Source organism: Heptranchias perlo, chromosome 17 (assembly GCF_035084215.1).
Source record: "Heptranchias perlo isolate sHepPer1 chromosome 17, sHepPer1.hap1, whole genome shotgun sequence".
NCBI classification, from domain to species: domain Eukaryota; kingdom Metazoa; phylum Chordata; class Chondrichthyes; order Hexanchiformes; family Hexanchidae; genus Heptranchias; species Heptranchias perlo.
In genome coordinates this window covers 10360309-10382002 of record NC_090341.1, presented here as the reverse complement: position 1 = coordinate 10382002, position 21694 = coordinate 10360309, and the positions used below count along the sequence as shown (strand labels likewise).

Sequence of the window (21694 nt, the reverse complement as noted above, 5' to 3'; positions counted from 1 at the left end):
GCCAAATGTGCCATTCCACGCGATTTCTGTTCTTCCCCTGCAGCAGACTTTGAGTAAGAATTTCATTTTTTTGTTGCCCCAATTCTTTTATTTCCTTTCTCAATTTCTCTCTTCCTCTCTTGAAGGCACTCATGCTGGGTGTAGTTTCGAGGGAGCCATTTGATTTCTGGTACTTTACCCAAGTGGAACGTCTTCATAGACGATGAACACTGGCAGGTTGTGAGGGAATCTCATAGCCAAGCTCATGCACTTTGCATCTGGAGCTATTGGATAGAGATCGGGAGTGCGAACCCTGGGTGGCTTCTTTCCTGCCGCTGTTTCAGCTGAGATCAGCTAACGCAACACAGATTCGGGATCAAAACTGGGATCTTCCCAATCTGTACGGCTCAGGCCCACATTGTGCAGTGCACGTCCAACAGAATCATGTTTTTTCTTCTTTCCCCACTCAGGTCCTCCTGCAGAACACTTCACTGCTTCAACTGTGAGGGGAGGCTGATCTTCTGCCAATGCTGCCAATCTTCTGCCAATGCTGCTCTGGAATTGGCTGGCAAAAGTGGCCCCAGAATAAATTGTTCCCCAAACATTTCCTTCTCCCTTGTGGTGAACATCAAGTAGATGCTTCCCAGCCTAAGGGAGTAATAGTTGTTTAGGAAATCTTGGGCACTGTGTTCTAATTTCCTGTTGAATGGAGAAATTGCCCCCGATTTTTACATAAAATATATACAAAATCCAAAAACCAGCACAATCAAATAGTGGCTAACCATGATGATGATGATGATAGTGAGTCTCCATCAAAAGGAGGTGATGTGTGGTGTTCGTGTGCATGTGAAGCTAATTCAATACATCCCTGGTACTCTGTAGGGATAAAAAGAAAATAAGGAAGAAAGAACGAACTTGCATTTATATAGCACCATTCATGATCTCTGGATGTCCCAAAGTGTTTTGCAGCCAATGAAGTAGTTTTGAAATGTAGTCACTATTGTAATGTAGGGAAACATGGCAGCCAATTTGTCCTATAAATGGCAATGAGGTTAATGACCAGGTAATCCGTTTTAATGATGTTGGCTGAGGGATAGATATTGGCCAGGACACCGGGGAGAACTCACCTGCTCTTCTTCGAATAGTGCCATGGGGTCTTTTTACTTCCACCTGAGAGGACAGAGAGGGCCTCGGTTTGACGTCTCGTTCGAGAGGCAGCTCCTGCAACAATGCGGCATTCCCTCAGTATTGCACTGACTGTCAGCCTAGATTATCTGCTATAGTGTCTCGAGTGGGATTTGAACCCAAGACCTTCTGACTCTGAGACAAGAGTACTCCCACTGAGTCAAGACCTACACTAAACTACTGAAAATGCTAAAAATCCTAGAAATATAAAACCGGAACAAAACTTGTGGGAAATACACAGCAGGCCCATCATCATCATCATCTGTAAAGATGAAAGACGGGCTAACATTTCAAGTGCAGGCCTTTCATCGGAACAATTTTGACAAAGGGTCTACGCCTGAAACACTAATCTGTCTTCTCTCTTCAGATGCTGACTTGCCTGCTTTATACTTCCAGCTTTGTCTGTCTTTACCCTTGTTATTCTGTTCTCTCTGCCCTTTTTACCAATTTTCCTTCCATACAAGACTTTTAACATTACATAGAATGTACAGCACAGAAACAGGCCATTCAGCCTAACAGGTCTATGCCGGTGTTTATACTCCACATGAGCCTCCTCCCACTCTTTTTACTTCATCTAACCCTATCAATATATCCTTCTATTCCTTTCCCCCTCGTGTTTATCTAGCTTCCCCTTAAATACATCTATGCTATTCACCTCAACTACTCCTTGTGGTAGCAAGTTCCACATTCTAACCACTCCCTGGTTAAAGAGGTTTCTTCTGAATTCCTTATTGGATTTATTATTGACTACCTTATATTTATGGTGCCTAGTTTTGGTCTCCCCCACAAGTGGAAACATCTTCTCTACGTCTACCCTATCAAACCCCTTCATAATCTTAAAGACCTCTATCCGGTCAACCCTTAGACATTATTCAGTAAATTTTCACAGTGTTCCACCCAACAGACTTCTTATATGAGATTGAAATCAGAAAATGCTAGAAATCCACAGCAGGTGGAGCAGCATCTGAAAGAGAAAGATCGGACAACTTTTTTAGTGTTACTCTTCATCAAAACATTGCACTTGTCTGTTCATACCCACAGATAAGAAAATAATGTGTTGTAATCTTTGTGTCAGTCGCTGTTTTCAAGCACTCACCTGCGTTGCAATTGACTTGCGATATAAGAACAATACGTGTTGACCAGGAAATGGAGCAATACTCTAGTCGGCAAATAGATAGGAGATACTTGTTTTCTTGGGGAGTGTAATGCTAATTATAACGTCTGGGTGTATGTGTAGTACCAATTATGAAAGCAGTTAGGCAGAAATTTTTGATATCTCGATGGCTTTCTAACTGTATAGTAAGAACACTTGAAATTAAAATGCAAAAATATAATTTATACATAATTGATTCCTAGGAGTGTGTTATATTGAAGTGATGCGTTTAGCAATTCAGGTGGTATAAATCATAACAATGAAACCAAAGGAGTTTATGAATGTCGTCTTAAACGCCTGCTCTGTTACCACCCTGAAGCATTCTCCTACTTTTCCAGTCTTTGTAATATGTGCAGAATAAAATGGACTTTTATTTGGAGGTGCTGCCTTTCGGATGAGACGTTAAACCAAGGCCCCGTCTGTTCTCTCAGGTGGACGTAAAAGATGCCATGACACTATTTCGAAGAATTGCAGGGGAGTTCTCCCCGTGTCCTGACCAACATTTATCCTTCAACCAACATCTAAAAGCAGATTACCTGGTCGTTAACACATTCTGTTTATGGGACCTTGCTGTGCGCAAATTGGCTGCCGTGTTTCCTCCATTACAATGATGACTAGACTTCAAAAGTACATAATTGGCTGTAAACCACTTTAGGACGTCCTGAGGTCGTGAAAGGTGCTATATAAATACAAGGTTTTTTTTACCAGATTTATTACAATTTAAGGATTAAGTTTGACGTAGAGGTATATTCTGTTCTTTTTTACCTTCACCTCTGTGAAGGAGTGCCTCCACTTTTTTCTCTGCTAGTTCTCCCAATTGAGTCCAAAGACTCACCATGTGGGAAATCATAGGTTCAAAATTGATTCCTTATCATTCTGTACAGCAATGAGCCATCTAACCACCAAGATAATGCAATTTTTAAATTTCAGCCAGTCATCTCAGAAGTCTTCATCTTTAGATAGCTTTTTCACTTCACCATCTAGCAGTCAAAAAAAGCAAAGCATACCCAATGAGGGCTGCTGAGATTGAGTGTTAGTCAAGGCTGGGTGGGGAATATCCTGAGGCCTTTTGAATGGGAGTCCAGTGCTCCATTTCTAGCATTTCTTCACAATATCCACTTATCCCTATTGAAACCCTTATCTACACTTTTGTCACCTCTAGACTCCATTTCTCCAACATCCTTCTTTCCAGCCTTCCATCTTCCACCCTCTATAAACTTTAACGGGTCTAAAATATGGCTGTCTGTATTTCATCACACACTATGTCTCACTCACCCATCACTCCTGTGTTCACTAGGGGTAATGGGTCCCTGTCCCCCAACACATTGAATTTAAAATTATTGCTCTTGTCTTCAAATCCCTCTCCGTGTCTTGTCCCGTTCTATCTATGCAACCTTCTCTAGCCTTCTATCCCCTCCCACGCCCTTCGGTCCTCTGGCTTTTTGTGCATCTGCCCCTCCTGCCAACCCACAATTGTGGCAAGGACTTCAGCTACCTCAGCATTACTGTCTAGAATTTCCTCCCTAAAATCTTTCTCCCTTTCCACTTCTCTCTGCGCCTTCAAAAACCTTCTCACACCCATATTTTTGACTAAGCTTTGGATCATCTCTCTTAACTCTGCCGGCGTCTGTTTCTGTATCACTTTCATCTTTTTCCCCTGGCTGTAAAGCACCTTGAGATGTCTTCTGTGTTAAAGGTGCAATCTAAATGCAAGTTGTTGTTGCTATTGAATGGGAATCAAGTGTTCTATTACTAAAGCTGATGAGTGGCCAATCCTGTACTTCCAGAGCTATTGGGCTGTTTGAATGGGAGTCCATCACTTGACTGATGAAGCTGATTGGTCTTCTGAAATAAAGTCCAGCATTCTATCCCTGAAGCAGTTTGCCCTCTAAATGGGAGTCCAGTCCTTTATTACTAGAGATAATGGGCCCTCAGAACAGAAATTCAATACCCTAATGCTTGAGCAAGTTGTCCCTTCAAACAGGAGTTCATCAGTTTTATTATTGGAGGTAATGGACCATCTTTTTTGGGAGTCCGTCACTCTTAACACTTCAGTTAATTGTCCCTCTGTATGATCGCCCAATTATTTATTACTGAACATAATGGATCCTCTGAATGGAGTTCAGTACTCTGCCATTAAAGCTACCATGTCCGCTCCATGGATATCCACAGTTCTGGTGCTAAAAATAATGCACTTTCTGAATGAAGTCCTATGTTCTGTTGCCTGAGACAAAGGGACCCTGTGACTGGGGGGGACCGGTACTGTAGTGTCAGAGGTACCAAGCCTTCTGAATGGTTACATAGTTCTGCTCACTGTGTGAGTCTTGCAGTCAGACTTGGAGAAAAACATTTTTCGCCCATTGGATCATCGCACATGATCTAGATAACTATCAGATTGTCACAGTACATTTTATTTCCGATGTATAAAACCCTTTGTGTTTAATTCCTGGAGCTGGCCTTGGAGCAAGCAGCTTGTTGTCTTGTGTTGGGTCTTGTTCAGCATCAAAATAAAGCCTTTGTTCCTCCCACATCAGAGCAGCCTGCATCACACTGCTCATCCCAGGGAGAAACAATACACAGAGACGGGCTTTTCATATCATTAACACAACACAGCTTTCAAAAAACATGTACATCACAAGTATGTACTTGTAGCCTCACTGATCGATAACAAGTTCTATTTGGTGATTTTTTTTGGTCCTGACTTGAGAAGCAGAGTCCAAAAATATATATAAACAGTAACTATGTTAAATTTTAGAACCACACATTATTGCTTCATTTGCCAGTTGCTTCAGGGCCATTCAAGGTATAATTTACTTAGAAGTAAACAGTCTGAATAAACACTATAAGAAAAATAGAAAGAATTTGCATATCTATAGCACCTCTCACACCCTCAAGACGTCCCAAAGTGCTTTACAGTCAATGAATTACTTTTGAAATGTAGTCACTGTTGTAGTGTAAGAAAACGCAGCAGCCAATTTGTGCACAGCAAGATCCCACAAAGAGCAACGAGATAATGACCAAATAATCTTTATCCGTGATGTTGGTTGAGGGATAAATATTGACCAGGGCACCGGAGAATTCCCCTGCTCTTCTTCGAATAGTGCTGTGGGATCTTTTATGTTCACCTGGGAGGGCTGGCGAGGCCTCAGTTTAACGCCTCATCCAAAAGATGGTACCGACAGCAGTGCAGCACTCCCTCAGTTCTGCACTGAAGTCAGGTGTCAGCCCTAGATTATGTGCTGAAGTGGGACAACCGTCTGATCTTCAACCAATTATACTACACATGATGCTGATGTTTTCAGGTTTAGCTCTGAAACTATAAACTCAGCCTCTTAACCTCTTCTCGTTGGCATGTTTTCCAAAATACAAACCGTATTCAGTGGTGGGTGCGCTACCGACTGAGCCAAGGCTAACACCTTGGTGATCTTTTGAAATATGCACCTATTTTATTCCCTTTTCTCACCTCGCTGTGCTGAGCAGTTTATGTGGGATCCTTCTCGGTCACTGAGAGCAGCAGTGCCAGCACATCGTTCAAAAAAGACCTGTTTAGTCCATGTGTGTGTGGACATTGGACGAAGGCAGGATTGGGCCTGCTGTGATTCCCCCCACGTTCAAATAGTCTGCCAAACATTCGCTCGTTAGGGCCACACTTGAAGAATGGCCACTCAAACAAGACACCTTCACCCAGGCAACCGGACCCCAGCAGAAGTTAACATCAGGGGAGGGGGAGGAGAAAGGAGAAGGAAAACTGATTTTCTTTTTAAAATTAAATCATTACAAGAGCCTTTTGCAATCTGTCGATGCTCCAATGTGCTGTGGTAGATACAGGTTGGTAAACATCATGAGGGAAATGGAGGGGGGGGGTACAGAAAATGTTTAAAAATATTAAAGAAATATTAAAATTTATTTTAAAAACTGTTATAATGGCAATCAGAGGCACAAGTCCTGCCATAAAGTTGTGCTTCAGTTCAACCACACTGAACTTCTCAATAACTCCTCCAAACTAGTTTCCCATCAGTCAAATAAACAGGAAAGAAACAAAAGAATATTAAAATTAATCAGAGTTTTCCCCCAACGGCCTTTTGGGTAGATGCACCACATGGTACGTTACTGACCCTCACAGGCTGCACGGTCCTAGGTACTTTCCCAGATCCGTGCAGAGTCCGCTGATTTCAGCCAGGGCAGTAACATGATGCTGCAATTAGCTTTAGTGCTTCTGAGCTAAGTAGCCATGATGTGGAGATGCCGGTGATGGACTGGGGTGGACAAATGTAAGGAATCTTACAACACCAGGTCACCTGACGAAGGAGGTAAACTCCGAAAGCTTGTGATTTTCAAATAAAACTGTTGGAATATAATCTGGTGTTGTAAGATTCCTTACATCTGAGCTAAGTAGGGGAGTAATCCACTCGGGTTGCCACTCTTCGTTGCTGTCCAGTGAACCCGCTAGAAAATGCACGTTTGAACCTCAAGTGAGGACAGGATCAGGCTTGGCTGCTATATCCCCTACGATGGAACAGCTCGCTGATGGTCAGTGGTAAGGTGCACATGTGTAAAATGGCCATTACTGAAGTAGCAGAGAGTTGCCAGCACCCTTGGAACTTCACCCTGCCTTCAGGTGAAGAGAACATTTATAAAAATCATTTAAAATTAAATGATTCAATTTTTTTTTAAAACAGCTAACTGGAAGGTGCCTTTTAAAGCAACAGTGAAGTGAAAATTTCTGTTACATTCAAAAGCCTCTCCAATTCAGGGGGCCCCACGCCCTCCTACCAAGTTCATAGCATTCTGATAGTTCCTAGATTTGTTTTCCAGTCTACTTTTTCACTTCATATAATTGTTTATGGTTTGTTCTGTACAGTACCCCAACCCTTAAGACCTTAATGTCTCCAGACTTTTAATTCTACCATGATACTTCAATACTCTCCCCACCATCACCCCCGCGCCCTCCCCCACTCAATGTAGGGATTTTGGAGTTGGGAGCAGGTCAACCCTAAGAGAGGACATGAAGAGAAATTAAATATGAAGTACATTTTTTTAGAAATTAAAAGACCAGGACGGAATTAGCCAAACTGGTAACGTACAACACTAGGTGTGATGCACTTGCCACATGCTTATTACTAAGTACAACTATCGCCTTTAGATCAGATCATCTCAGACTGTACCTACACTGCACTGTATGCATGGGTAATTCTCATTTGCAGAGTACAGAGTGAAAATAGAATAGTCAGCATGGGTTTAGAAACAAGAGATTCTGCCTCACAAATACACTGGAATCTTTTGAGGGAGTAACTAAGATAGTATAAGGAGCAATCCACTGGATGTAATATATTTGGATTTTCAGAAGACATTTGACATGTTCCAAATTGGAGTCTAATAAAGAAGATTAATCAGCGTGAATTAACTGCACATTAGCTCACTGGAATTAAAATTAGCTGAGCAGTAGAAACTGAGGGTGAAGATAAACAGTAAGAAATCTCTAGCTGTGAGGTAGGGATTAGTGGAACTCAGGAGGGTGGGTCTATTCTGGGTCCCCTACTGTTTACACTACTCGGAAATGATATGGAAGAGGGTCATAGAACTAGTTCGCACAAGTTTAAATTAACAAGCTCAAGTTCGCCTATATAACTGATCATTACTCAGTTAGATTTAGCTTAGTTATGGAAAAAGACAAGGATAGAACAGGAGTAAAAGTTCTAAATTGGTGAAATGCCAATTTTACTAAGCTGGGAAGTGATTTGGCAAAAGTGGACTGGAAACTGCTACTTGAAGGTAAGTCAGTGTCAGAGCAGTGGGAGGCATTCAAGGGGGAGATTTAAGGGGTTCAGAGTAAACATGTTCCCACAAAGAAAAAGGGTGGGATTGCCAAATCTAGAGCCTCCTGGATGAAAAGAAGCATACAGCGTAAAATGAGGCAATAAAGGGAAGCTTATGTCAGACACCAAGAGCTCAATACTGCAGAAAGCCTAGAGGAGTATAGAAAATGCAGGGGTGAAATAAAGAGGAAATTAGGAAAGCAAAGAGAGGGCATGAAAAAATACTGGCAAGTAAAATTAAGGAAAACCCAAAATTGTTTTATAAATACATAAAGAGCAAGAGGATAACTAAGGAAAAAGTAGGGCCTATTAGAGACCAAAAAGGTAACCTGTGTGTGGAGGCAGAAGATGTGGGTATGGTTCTTAATGAATACTTTGCGTCTGCCTTCACAAAAGAGGGGAACGATGCAGAGATTGTAATTGAGGAGGAGTGTGAAATATTAGATGGGATAAATATAGTGAGGGAGGAAGTATTAAGGGGATTAGCATCTTTGAAAGTAGATAAATCGCCAGGCCCAGATGAAATGTATCCCAGGCTGTTAAGAGAAGCAAGGGAGGAAATAGCGGAGGCTCTGACCACCATTTTCCAATCCGCTCTGGCTACAGACGTGGTACCAGAGGATTGGAGAACTGCTAACGTTGTACCATTGTTTAAAAAGGGAGAAAGAAATTGACCAAGTAATTATAGGCCAGTCGGTCTAACCTCGATGGTGGGCAAATTATTGGAATCAATTCTGAGGGACAGCACGAGTCGTCATTTAGAAAGACATGTTAATCAAGGACAGTCAGCATGGATTTGTTAAGGGAAAGTCGTGTCTGATTGAATTTTCTGAGCAGGTAACAAGGAGGGTCGATGAGGGTAACGCATTTGATATAGTGTACATGAATTTTAGCAAGGCTTTTGACAATGTCCCACATGGCAGACTGGTCAAAAAAGTAATCCAAGGGAAAGTGGCTAGTTGGGTCCAAAATTGGCTCAGTGGCAGGAAGCAAAGGGTAATGGTTGACGGGTGTTTTTGCAACTGGAAGGCTGTTTCCAGTGGGGTCCCGCAAGGCTCAGTACTAGGTTCCTTGCTTTTTGTGGTATATATAACATATATTAATGATTTGGACTTGAATGTTGGGGGCTTGATCAAGAAGTTTGCAGATGATACAAAAATTGGCCGTGTGGTTGATAGTAAGGAGGTAAGCTGTAGACTGCAGGAAGATATCAATGGACTGGTCAGGTGGGCAGATAAGTGGCAAATGGAATTCAATCCAGAGAAGTGTGAGGTAATGCATTTGGGGAGGGCAAACAAGGCAAGGGAATACACAATAAATAGGAGGATACTGAGAGGTGTAGGGAACAAAGGGACCTTGGATACATGTCCACAGATCCATGAAGGTAGCAGGACAGGTAGATAAGGTGATTAAAAAGGTATATGGGATACTTTCCTTTATTAGCCGAGGCATGGAATATAAGAACAGAGGGGTTATGCTACAACTGTATAAAACATTGGTTAGGCCACAGCTTGAGTGCTACATACAGTTCTGGTCACCACATTACAGGAAAGATGTGATTGATCTAGAGAGGGTACAGAGGAGATTCACGAGGATTTTGCTAGGACTGGAGAATTTTAGCTATGAGAAAAGATAGGCAGGGGTTATTTTCTTTGGAACAAATGAGGCTGAGGGGAGATTTAATTGAGGTATATAAAATTATGATGGGACTAGGTAGAGTGGAGAGGGAGGACCTATTTCCCTTAGCAGAGGGGTCAGTAACCATGGGGCATAGATTTAAAGTAATTGGTAGAGGACTAGATGGGAGCTGGGGAGAAATTTTTTCACCCAGAGTGTGGTGGGGGTCTGGAACTCACTGCCTGAAAGGATGGTAGAGGCAGAAACCCTCAACTCATTTAAAAAGTACTTGGACATGCACTTGAAGTGCCGTAACCTACAGGGCTACGGACCAAGTGTTGGAAAGTGGGATTAAGCTGGATAGCTCTTTTTAGTCTGGCATAGACACGATGGGCCGAATGGCCTCCTTCTGTGCCGTAACTTTCTATGATTCTATAACAACGGAGCTTCAAAATAATTCATTGTGTGAAGCCATTTGAGACACTTTGATGTGTTAATGTAAATGTAATGTAAACTATATAAGTGTGAGAATAATTATTGTAGTTACTAGAGGTTAGCGAAAACTCTTGTCCCACAATGTAAAAATGATTAATTCCTTCATAAAGGAGCTGGATATATATCTGGCTGGATTGGAATTAGTGGTTTGGTTAGTTATAGACTGAGATGATTGAATATTCCACTGGATTATCACCTTAGATTATGCACTTAAGTCCCAGAGTGGGGCTTGAACCCACAGCGTTCTGACCTGGAGGCAAGAGCACTACCACTGAGCCAAGCTGACATTAAAAATGAATTAGACTCCCAGCAAAAGCAGTTAGACCCTGAAAATGCACGAGCTAGCAATCCCACTAATTACACTGGAATCATAGCCAACAGCGTCCTCCACTGCAGACCCCACTGAACTTTTCAGGGGCTCGGGGAAGTAGCCCTCATTTTTATATCATGGGCGGGCGCTCGCTCCTCTATGGATAGGTCCGTCCCAAATAAAGTCCTGCGGAAAATTGGCAGACAGGCCCTGACCCAGCATGTCGAGGCCTCGGCCTAATTTGCACCCTTTCCACTGCACTCCCACTGGACTTATGGTTTGAGTGCACCAGAGGGGCCGTGGACTTTTGGCCCCTTACTACTGTTCCAATCAACACTTTTTTAAGAACAAATGGATAAATACCTTGCTAGGAACATAATTTATGCCTCCCAAAGCTAAGTACAGGTAGAGATTATGGAACATTTTGTTGCACATGGTTCCTGAGATGCTGAGACAACAGAAATGACAGCATGGGAGACAACTGGTCAAGGATATACAATATGGGGTGCAAGGTTAGCTGGATAGCCTGAGTTTCACTTGATTTATCTGGGGAGGGGTTAACTTGGCAGAGACTTTCCTCAGGAAATTAAGGGGCCGATTTTCCTCTTCTTCACTCAGGCATAAGAGTTTGGTGAAGCAGTAGCTCTTACTGCAAATTTGGACTCAAGCTTCTCATGATTTTCCATCCATTCATTTTAGTGGAAGGAAAACCACTAATGGCTTCTTCCCAAATTTGTAGTAAATGCTTCAGTAACTCATCCTCCAAGTTCTTATGCCTGAGTGGTGAAGAGTAAAATCAGCCTCTCGATGCATTTGAACAGAGCCATGATAGAGTTGATTGTGCCCAGGCTGTGGAAAGAATGGGCTTCTTATCAAAATGATCAGGTGTGTGTAGTGACGTTGTTTATTCCAATTCAATTCAAAAGGGAAGGACATGAATTTATATTAGTGCCTTTCATGACATCCCAAAGTGCTTTACAGCCAGAGATAGATTTATGCCTCATCCAAAAGACGGCAACTCCGACAATGCACTGAAGTGTCAGGCTGGATTATGTGCTCAAGTCTCTGGACTGGGGCGTGCACCCACGACATTCTGGCTCAGAAGCAAGAGTGCTACCACTGAACCAAGGCTGACACCTTGCTGATGACATTGTGTTATCCGTGAGTCACTTTTTTTTAAATGATTCATTTTAATTTCATGCACATTGTATAAATATAATCATTTTGGAAACAGGGGGAATACGGGAAATAATTAATCTCGTGCCGTAAGGTAACTTTGAAGCCGGCACAGTTTCAGCTGGTATTTAAGTTCCGATATAACTCTTTTTAGAGTCACCTTTGTTCCCCGTTCAATATTCTGCGTGTGTTTTCAGTGACTGAACTCTATTGGACTGATTGGAACTGACTGGGAGGGGATAAATACTCCTGGGTCCAGTCCCTGAGGTGAAGACTTGCTGTTTGACTCGAGCATTTCTGCACGGTGTAATCCATTCATCCAACAAAAAAATCAATTTGCAGTGCTTGGGAGGTTGTGCTCTGTTGATGACACAAACGTCTACAGTTAAAGCACAAACCACAAGGCACACTCCTTGCTTTTCTGGATGGTCAAGTTTTATCCTGCTCAGGATTGCACAGTAATCGCCACATCCTCAGACAAAACGCTCATTGATGCCGAAATGTCTTACTCATTTCTTTGGCAGAGGTCTGGCTTTCTATGTCCGTTTGATTATTTGAACTACTTTTTTTTTTGGAGGAGTAATTGCTTTTCGATTATCGGTTCTTGTACTGCGGCCAGATGAGAGAGCTCGTTAGAATGTCACTGGGGAGGTCACGGGTGGCTGTGCTAAAGAGCCCTGGAGCATCTGACTGCAGAACAGGATGACTGTTCAGATAAAAGTTAAAGGGAAAATATAATAAAAGTCCTGTGCAAAAGCCTTGTATTTGTGCCCAGTACATTAGCCCGTCCTTCCTCCCCTTTTGATGAACATCTCAATTGTGTGTCGAGGTCTTTGTCTACATCCAAGAGCTGAAAGAGGCTCTTTCATTACACAAACCACTACCATGTCCGCATTCTTGGCGACCCTCAAATAAGTCACTTCTCTTTTTTTTTTCAATTTGCCTTCATTAACTGGCTTGCTGCTGGGTTGTATGAGAGAAGTTTGTTGGGACTCTATAACCCCTGGGGGTCACCTCAGGATATCCAGGGGCACCACAGCAGGACCAGGCTGTGCTCACATTAATTAGAACCTAATTTGGCACTACTGTACCGTGAAATGATGGTGTGGAGATTAAACCCTGATTTTCTTCTTTAAAAAAAAGCCATGTATTTATTTGTTTTAGACGTAGGCAGGAAATTGTATAAACTATTGACTAGTAATTGGCAGGAGATGTCGATCTACTGCAGTGGAACATTGTACACTGGGGTTAGATGAGTAAGCACATGATCATCAGGATAAGAAACCAAACTTGCTCTGGTGTAATTGCTCACATCCCCTGTGACCACTGAAATAGGTTATTTGGAATATAGCTGTCAGTTTTTGTACCACTGGGGACCGACATTGCTAAACTCTGCAATAGTCAAAACCATTAAACATGTTAAGTTGCACATCTGCAAGCTAGTGCACTTTTGTGTACAATAATCTTTCACTTTAATAGAAGTACTTAAAGGAAGTTGATGTTTGAACTTATTGTCTATTTGCAAGCTTGAGCAATGTCAGGATGTCCCAATGCAAATTCAGGGACTCAGTTCCCACAAGCTTATATCTTACGGTCAAGCACTTTATGAATAATCTTTAGTTTGAAATTGAAAGTTATTTTCAATTATTGGAAAGTCTAATGAAATAAAATCTGCACTAGACTGTGTGTATTTATGTATGGTACTCGAGTAGATTGTATTATCTGGGTACAATGTAGCCTTTTGTTAACTGTGCGTAGACACATACAATAATTATATTAATAGAATTTCACAAGAATTGTTTTCTGAGGTTAGTCAGTTCCTTTGTTGCACTAGCAATAATAATCTGATAATTTTTTTTGCATAGTAAACGTTTAAAGGGATCCCTGCTCCCTTTATCTGAGCCCCAGCCTTGCAAGGGAGACCCTCATTTCCTCAGGAAGCCTCATGCCCGGATCTGATTTATTACTTGTTTCCTGAAGTATTATTTTAATCATCACGTCCTATTATGATGAATTTCCTCTCCGCAACTGTTGCGAGACACGTCTTAATGCCACCTCATACAACGGTACCCACCCTGATACAAAAAGAAGATTCGGCCACTCTTGCCAGTGCCTGGCTTGAACTGAGGTTAGTGAGTGCGCGGATGATGCTGGGTGTAGGCTCATGCAAGTTCGGACAAGACTCCGTACAGCATTGATACTATAATCTCCAGTCATTTGAAAGATCGGGCAATGACTGAGCCCATGGCGCTTTGGAATGTCTGCAGCAAGCACAGATTAAACCTCATTAACAGGGGTTAAATGTGAGCGCAGTTAAAACTGCAGCTGTGATTGATTGGAGGGGGGAGCCTGCATAAGAATTGGACTGTAACCTCTCGCACTGCAGGCTCGCGTTAAGATCACATCCTGGTTGCCAATCCTCACGGGACTGAAATCCAGATGTTCTGGGCTCACCTTTTAATTAAAACAGTTGTCGAATACCGATTGCGTTTGAAAAATAATTGGACAGAATTCCAAATGACAAGTGTTATGGGTGCACATGACAACCCTAACCCCAACCCGCCCACAGGATGTACCCATACTCGGCTTTTGTCACATCCAACCTCTGAGTATCTGCAGAAAGGTATTTTCTAACCAAAGTCTGAATTTCTATGTGAAGAAAGTCAGTCTTCCCGTTCATAAAGAGTTAAATCTTTCTTTTACGATCTCCCTGCTTTGAAGAACTACTTCATTCCAAATAGTCCAACCTCTATTTTAACTTACTCTTTTCATCCCTAAGGAAGCCCAATTTTTCAATTATCAATCCCCCACCCCCACTCCGCCGGCAAAATTAATTTGATCCTGTACAGACCCAGCCTGCCTTCAGTACCGAAAGATCATATTCCGAATTCTTTTTCTTTAAAAAAAAGCCAAAAACTTTCATAAGAAGTTACACGTGACAATGATTGCCCATTTTGCTGTTATTTTGCAAATTGTGAAATGGAGCAGGATTCACGTTCGAGAGCGAGAGAGGCTGCTTTCGAGATCTGTTCCTCATTAGCAGTCTGCTTGCTGTTATTTAGTTGTTCCTGGACTGCAGTATTCTCGATGTTATAATGGTGTGTGTTTAATGTTCCGGCTGGCCCAGGCTATTGGTTCACATCAGTCTGTGGCAGCGTTTCCGCTCTCGGCTCCCCTTTTCCTCCCCCACTTCACGTGTGGATTGATGGAGACAGGAAACGGGCTGGAGAGAGGGAGCAGCTGTAGGCAAACCCCCACCCCCTCTTCCCCCCCCCTTTGGAAAAGACGCATGAACCTAGCCAGACATGCGAGGAAAATGCGGCAGAGAGACAGATGAAATAACAGGGGCTGAGACATTAATAGGAGCCAGGAGATTTATATATCTCAATAATGATTTTTTTTTTGTCCTGCAGAAAGAGTGGGGGAGGAAGAGATAACTGTACAAACAGATAGTGAGTTAATGTACAGGGAGAGGGTGAACTGGAGATACCCATTGCCCAAGATTATGTATATATAGTTTGAATGAAGGGAAATTAGAGAAAAGCATTTACACTATAACAAGCCTATAAGATAAATGAATATATAGCCGCTCTGCTTATACCCAGCAAAACACATCAATCAGTCTACTTATGTGTCTCTAAACATTGTTCTCAGTTGAAGGCTGCAATGCTAAACTACTGACCCCAGTGCTTGTAGCAGTGTCCAAAACTGAAGATTCAGGTCATTATTGCTCACTGCTGCAACCCAAAGAGTGAGGGTTTACTCTCTCATACATCATATTTTATTTATATATAAATATCTCTCTCCCTCTCTTGTGTTTGTGTGTGTGTGTTTTCATATTTTGAGAAGGGCAATCACTTTTTGTTTGTTACAAGGGAGTTATTTTTGAAGGAAACGGAATGAGGAGCGATAGAAATTTAGAAATTTACGGCACGGAAGGAGGCCATTCGGCCCATCTTGCCTATGCCAGGACAGATGGAATGAAGAGGTTGTACGTCCCAATGAGGGATGAGAGCTTCAAGGCTAGATTGCAATCACTTTCACCTTGGAACTTTGTCACTATTTTTTTGCAGTGTTTTTTGGGTACAGCCTGTACGAATATTAGCGTACAAACATTTAACGTGCTCATCCGTACCATTTTAATGGAGACATAACCCAGTTATTTAACACAAGTTCATTTCAAAGCCTGTATTTCTTTTGTGCGCCACATACAGACTTGGTTGGGCCCTCATATCTCCTGTGGCTGAAGGGCTGAGCAGCCCACTCCCAAATCGCTATCATTCTTGCTCAGCTACTGTTGCAAATTTCCTTTTTGATATTTTTTCATAAATGGAATGCCTTAATGTGTGAGACATCACACACACGACTGGGCCTATAAAAGACCACTCACACAAACTCAATCTCAAACTGTCCAAGTCAATTGTAAACAATTTTACAACACCAAGTTATAGTCCAGCAATTTTATTTTAAATTCACAAGCTTTCGGAGGCTACCTCCTTCCTCAGGTGAACGATGTGGAAATGAAATCCTCGAAATGAAGTCGCATTTATAATTCACAGAACAATGCTGGTGATAACAGACAGTTTTTTCAACTGCCCGTTGCCAAGGCAATCACTGATTTCATTTCCACATCGTTCACCTGAGGAAGGAGGTAGCCTCCGAAAGCTTGTGAATTTAAAATAAAATTGCTGGACTATAACTTGGTGTTGTAAAATTGTTTACAATTGTCAACCCCAGTCCATCACCGGCATCTCCACATCATGTCCAAGTCAAGATATACACCTATTTTGTTAACTTCTAGCTTTGCTTCCTTTGTCCTAACTTCTGCGGGTTTTTATATAGTGCACTGTGGCTGGCACTGGGAACTTAGGACTGCTTTGTGTAAGTGGTGTCCCAAGTATCACAGAACACTGCTACAGTGCCACATTGGTAGAGTCAGCTCAGTGTCCATTTTCCTTCTACCTCTGTGAAGCAACTTGGGACATTTTTCTACATTCAAGGCACTATAAAATTGCAAGTTGTTGTCATCTGATCACTCTTTAAAAAGAACAAACCCACTTTACCTATTTTGGGTTGATTGTGGGTTGGAAGGTTATTGCGTCCAATATTATAAAACAGGCAATAGTGAAATCATTTTCACACAAGAGACTGTCCTTCAAGTGATGACACTTATTGTTTCAATCCAAGGTGTGTATTTTGATAACAATTTGGTGGCTCAGTGTAAAAGAATATATTTTAAAGGCATAGCCTTCCAATGTTGCTTATCTTCCGGGGCTTTGCGTTTCTGATAATTGAGTGGTTTAGAAGTAAACAAATATGTAAACAAATATATCTGCCCTGGAATGTAAAAATTAGGTACACTGTCTAAAGATTAAGTTCATTTGAAGAAATCTTAGATTTTTTCAGAAATAAACAATTAAAGTTCAACCTTTTCCCTTAGGGTAAATTATATGCAAAGAATCTTTCTCTAATACACACGTATAATCAGACACAGGTAAACAAATAAATGCACGAGTAGGATTGCTAACCATCCAGGATTGGCCTGGAATCTCCAGAAATTGAAGAATAATCTCCAGGACCCAGCTGTGAGCAAACCCCAGAGAAAAATCATAGGGGCAATTAAAAGAAATGGTTTGTTCTTTTCATTTGCTTTGAACACTTCTGTTTATTAGTTGTAAAAATACCGGAGATGGGAAAAAGGCTGTTTGACTTGACAGTCAAGAATTATCCAATTGGGTAATGAAGAGTCATTTCGCTTTCCAATTGGCTGTGGGAATGCGATGTGCTGCGAGGATGGACACGTTGGGTGACCAATGACGGGAGCGTGGGGGGGCGGGGGTGAACGGGGCAGTTGGAGGCAGGGGGTCATGTGATGAAATCTCCAGGAATACATTCAACCAGAATTGGTAACCTATGCACAGGCCAGATACATGCCATCTCTCTCCCCTTCCCAACACACCCAAATGTGTACACAAACTTGAAGCTCCTTAAATATCCCCTCAGTGACCCTCTGAGTAACTTTGTCTTTTCAATGTTGCAGTACGGTGACATCGAATGGACAATATGGGATCGCTTTAATGTTCAAGGCATTAAACAAAATGGTGAAGAGATGACGCTGAAAGAATTCCTGGATTATTTTAAGGTAACAATAACTTTCCTGTCAACTTCTTTGATTTATTATACTGAGCTTCACAGCGTGACTTAGCCAGTGATGCATATTCATGTTATTGATTATATTTACCAATCTATAGAACTCAAACATCTTCACACATATAAAAAAGATGGAGGCCATTTTCATTCCCAGTACACCCATGGAAGATTCAGTTATCCTTTTGAATAAAAGTGGGATGCATGTTCATAAATGCAATTCCGTAAAATTCTTAACCAAAGAAAACTATAACTAAAACACAGTCTGGATCCTTCCTTTTTTTTAAAGTAAAGAATGTTTTCTTTGTACCTGGCTGGGCACGCACAGGCCCGGTTTAAGGACGCCAGAAGCACTTTGCCATCAAACTAGGGACTGCGGAATATTAAGTTATTCACACAATAATATTCATTGAGAGCTGTTCTATCATTATGCGCGCCTCTCTCCTACCACTAAACAGCTCCACCCACCCGCACCCCCCCCCTCACCAAATAACACCGTGTTTGAACCCACGCCCCTCAGATAAGAACTGAATTATGCTCTTCTCTTAACAAACAATCTCTGAGTCTGGTGAGTGGGGAGAATGTAGAACTTGCTACCACATGGAGTGGTTGAGGCGAATAGCATAGATGCATTTAAGGGGAAGCTAGATAAACACATGATGATGAAAGGAATAGAAGGAGATGTCGGTAGGGTGAGAGGAGGCTCATGTGGAGCATAAACACCGTCTTGGATCGGTTGAGTTGAATGACCTGTTTCTGTGCTGTAAATTCTATGTAAGTCTGCAATTTCCCAGCGCGCACTTCATATATAGAAGCAGACATTGCTTGAAAGGTTTAATGAGAGTGACTCAATTGAGCAATTTACCTGAGAGTGAATGGTTTGGTTGGAACATTGGTCTTTATTTTATTGGGGAGATTATTACTTTCTCCACCCTGAGTGAGCACACATTGTCAGAAAATTCTCGGTCACAAACTTCCAGTCAAACATGATTTTGCCACAAACCACGAAACCTGTTCAGTGCTCAGAGGGTTGAAGTCACAGGGCTTTGCTGCCTCACCTTATAGCAAAGGCAGCATTGTTATGACAACAGAGATAAAGAGCTAATAGCGAGAAGATGAAAAAATAAATAAACTGTCAAGAGGTCTTATTGGGGAGCCTAATAAACCTGGGATAGATGTGCAAGTGGAACTCAGCTGGTGTCTGATGGACAGGAGGGTCATTTTAGGTTCAAGGGTAACATTCGTTACAGAGGGGAATGATACTTGTCAAGTGAGATGAACACAGGTAGGCACAAGTTAGTGTTGTCGATAGCACAGCCTCTTAAGAGCTGACCTAGCACATTGCTTGCGTGTGTTTGTATTAGTCTGTTAACTTGGCACACCTCCAGCTGTGTCAGTAGTGAGATTGGTATCACGGCAAGAACCTGATTGACATCTAACCTCTAATTCTGAGAAACAAACCATATGTATTTATTTTGCAAGGAACAACAATAGTCATGTATGTTTTGCACAGTGTAATATTTGAAGGGGTGGCGGGGGAGATAAGACAGACTATTAACCAACCTGAAACATAATAAAAAGTGAGTATTGCACGAACATAACCTACCCCTTACTTTCCACCATACTTGAAGAAAAGTGGAATTTCTCATATTACGGTTATTTCTCAACCGCTGTTGTTCAGTAGCCCTTACCTGAAATGTAACAGTAAACCCCAGCACCAGATCATTGCCTTTCCTGTCTCTATGATAATATTGTACTCTTACTGAGCAAACAGTAGTGATTTAAAAAAATATATCTTTCTCATTTCCCCCCATCTCCAAAGTTTTGCCATCGTTCGTACTAATATAAAGTCCATAGCAGTCAGTGACGATCGCAACCACAGGAGCTGTGCAAGCTCATAAATATAGAAAAATATCCTTCCAATAATATTTCTGTGACTGCTTTGACCGTCATCTACACCATGACTGTGGAATCTGTCAATTTTGTTTTACCTGAGCAGTGGCTCAATGGGTAGCACTCTTGCCTGAGTCAGAAGGTTGTGGGTTCAAGACCTACTCCAGAGACTTGAGCACAAAATCTAGGCTGACACTCTCAGTGCAGTGCTGAGGGAGGGCTGCACTGTCGGAGGCGGCGTCTTTCGGATGAGACGTTAAACCGAGGCCCCGTCTGCCCTCTCAGGTGGACATAAAAGATACAATGGCATTATTCAAAGAGGAACAGGGCAGTTCTCCTGGTGTCCTGGTCAATATTTATCTCTCAACCAACACCAAAAAACAGTATATCTGATCATTCTCACATTGCTGTTTGTGGGACCTTGCTGTGCGCAAATTGGCTGACGCATTTTCTTACACTATAACTGAACTTCAAAAGTACTTATTGGATGTAAAGTCCTTTGGGACATCCTGAGGTTGTGAAAGGCACGATATAATATTAGCAGGAGTATATGGGGCAACAAAACTCCAGCATTATGTTTGTTTAAGCCTTGGTATGTTTTCTCCTCTCTAATTGGTTATTTTCTTAATTTTTTTATTCACCAATCAGATTATATAAAATTTTCCACCCAACACAATCCAGCAAAAAAAGTCTATCCAGTCTCATGTTAGGAAAAGCAAATTCAGCGAGATACAGCGGTATAACCCGCCCCAATCTAAACTCCTCAAAATAAGATTCATAACAAATTAAACAGACTTGCCCTTGAACCTCCAACAATTCACCCAACCCTCCCCTCAACAAGCAATAATAATGCACCCTGCTTTTGTGTGCCACATACTGACTTGGTTGGGCCCCCATACCTCCTGCGGCTGAAGGGCTGAGCAGCCCACTCCCAAATCTCTACCATTCTCGGTCAGCTACTGCTGTAAATTTCCTTTTTGATATTTTTTTCATAAATGGGATGGCTTAATGCATTAGACATCACACACACACAACTGGGCCCAGAAAAGACACATTCACACAAACTGTCCAAGTCAAGTTTTACAACTAATCCACTAACTTCTAGCTTTGTCTCCTTTGTCCTAACTTCTGCGAGTTGTTTTTATATAAAGAAGGAAAAGATATTATCCCCCCCCTCCCCCCCACCCATCCTGTCAGGCCTCTTGGGTTCTATTGTATAAACAACAACAACTTGTATTTAAATAGCACCTTTAATGTAGTAAAATGTCCCAGAGCAACTCACAGGAGTGTTATCAAACAACATTTGACACCGAGCCACATAAGAAGATATTAGGATAAGTGACCAAAAAGCTTGGTCAAAGAAGTAGGTTTTAAGGAGTGCCTTAAAGGAGATGAGAGGCGGAGAGGTTTAGGGAGGGAATTCCAGCATTTATGAAGGGTCCAGGCAGCTGAAGGCATGGCCGCCAATGGTGGAGCGATTAAAATCGGGGATGCGCAAGAGACCAAAATTGGAGGAGCGCAGAGATCTCGGTGGGTTGTAGGGCTGGAGGAGGTAACAGAGATAGGGAGGGGTGAGGCCATGGAGGGATTTGAACACAAAGATGACAATTTTAAAATTTTAAAGTATACCCTCCTCTGGGCAAACAATTGGGCAAAATTTATATTAAAATTGGCAGTTGGGTACAGGCACTTCAGGCTTCTTCAGCAGTAGAACTCCCAGAATTGCCCGCACAGCCACAGTCCAGTGCTGGAGTCAGGAGAATGGTGGTAATGCAATCACCTAAGCACCTTGAGAGGTTTAGGGAGGTTTAACTATATCAAAGGCGCTATATAAATACAAGTAGTTGTTCTTGTTGTTGATGTGGAGCATCAGCAGCAGCCGCTAGCCTCTGTACAACTCAATGGTGGTAGGCACCAAAGCCA

At 42.0% G+C, this 21694-nt stretch overlaps 1 protein-coding gene across 1 annotated transcript in view; it reads left to right on the top strand.

The window, feature by feature from the left end:
• LOC137334044 (ubiquitin-like modifier-activating enzyme 1) overlaps positions 1-21694 on the top strand; it is a 212513-nt gene that overhangs the window by 181652 nt on the left and 9167 nt on the right. Inside the window, exon 23 of the mRNA XM_067998471.1 lies at positions 17772-17873. Coding sequence (XP_067854572.1) covers positions 17772-17873 — 102 coding nt within the window. The remainder of the gene's footprint in view (positions 1-17771; positions 17874-21694) is intronic.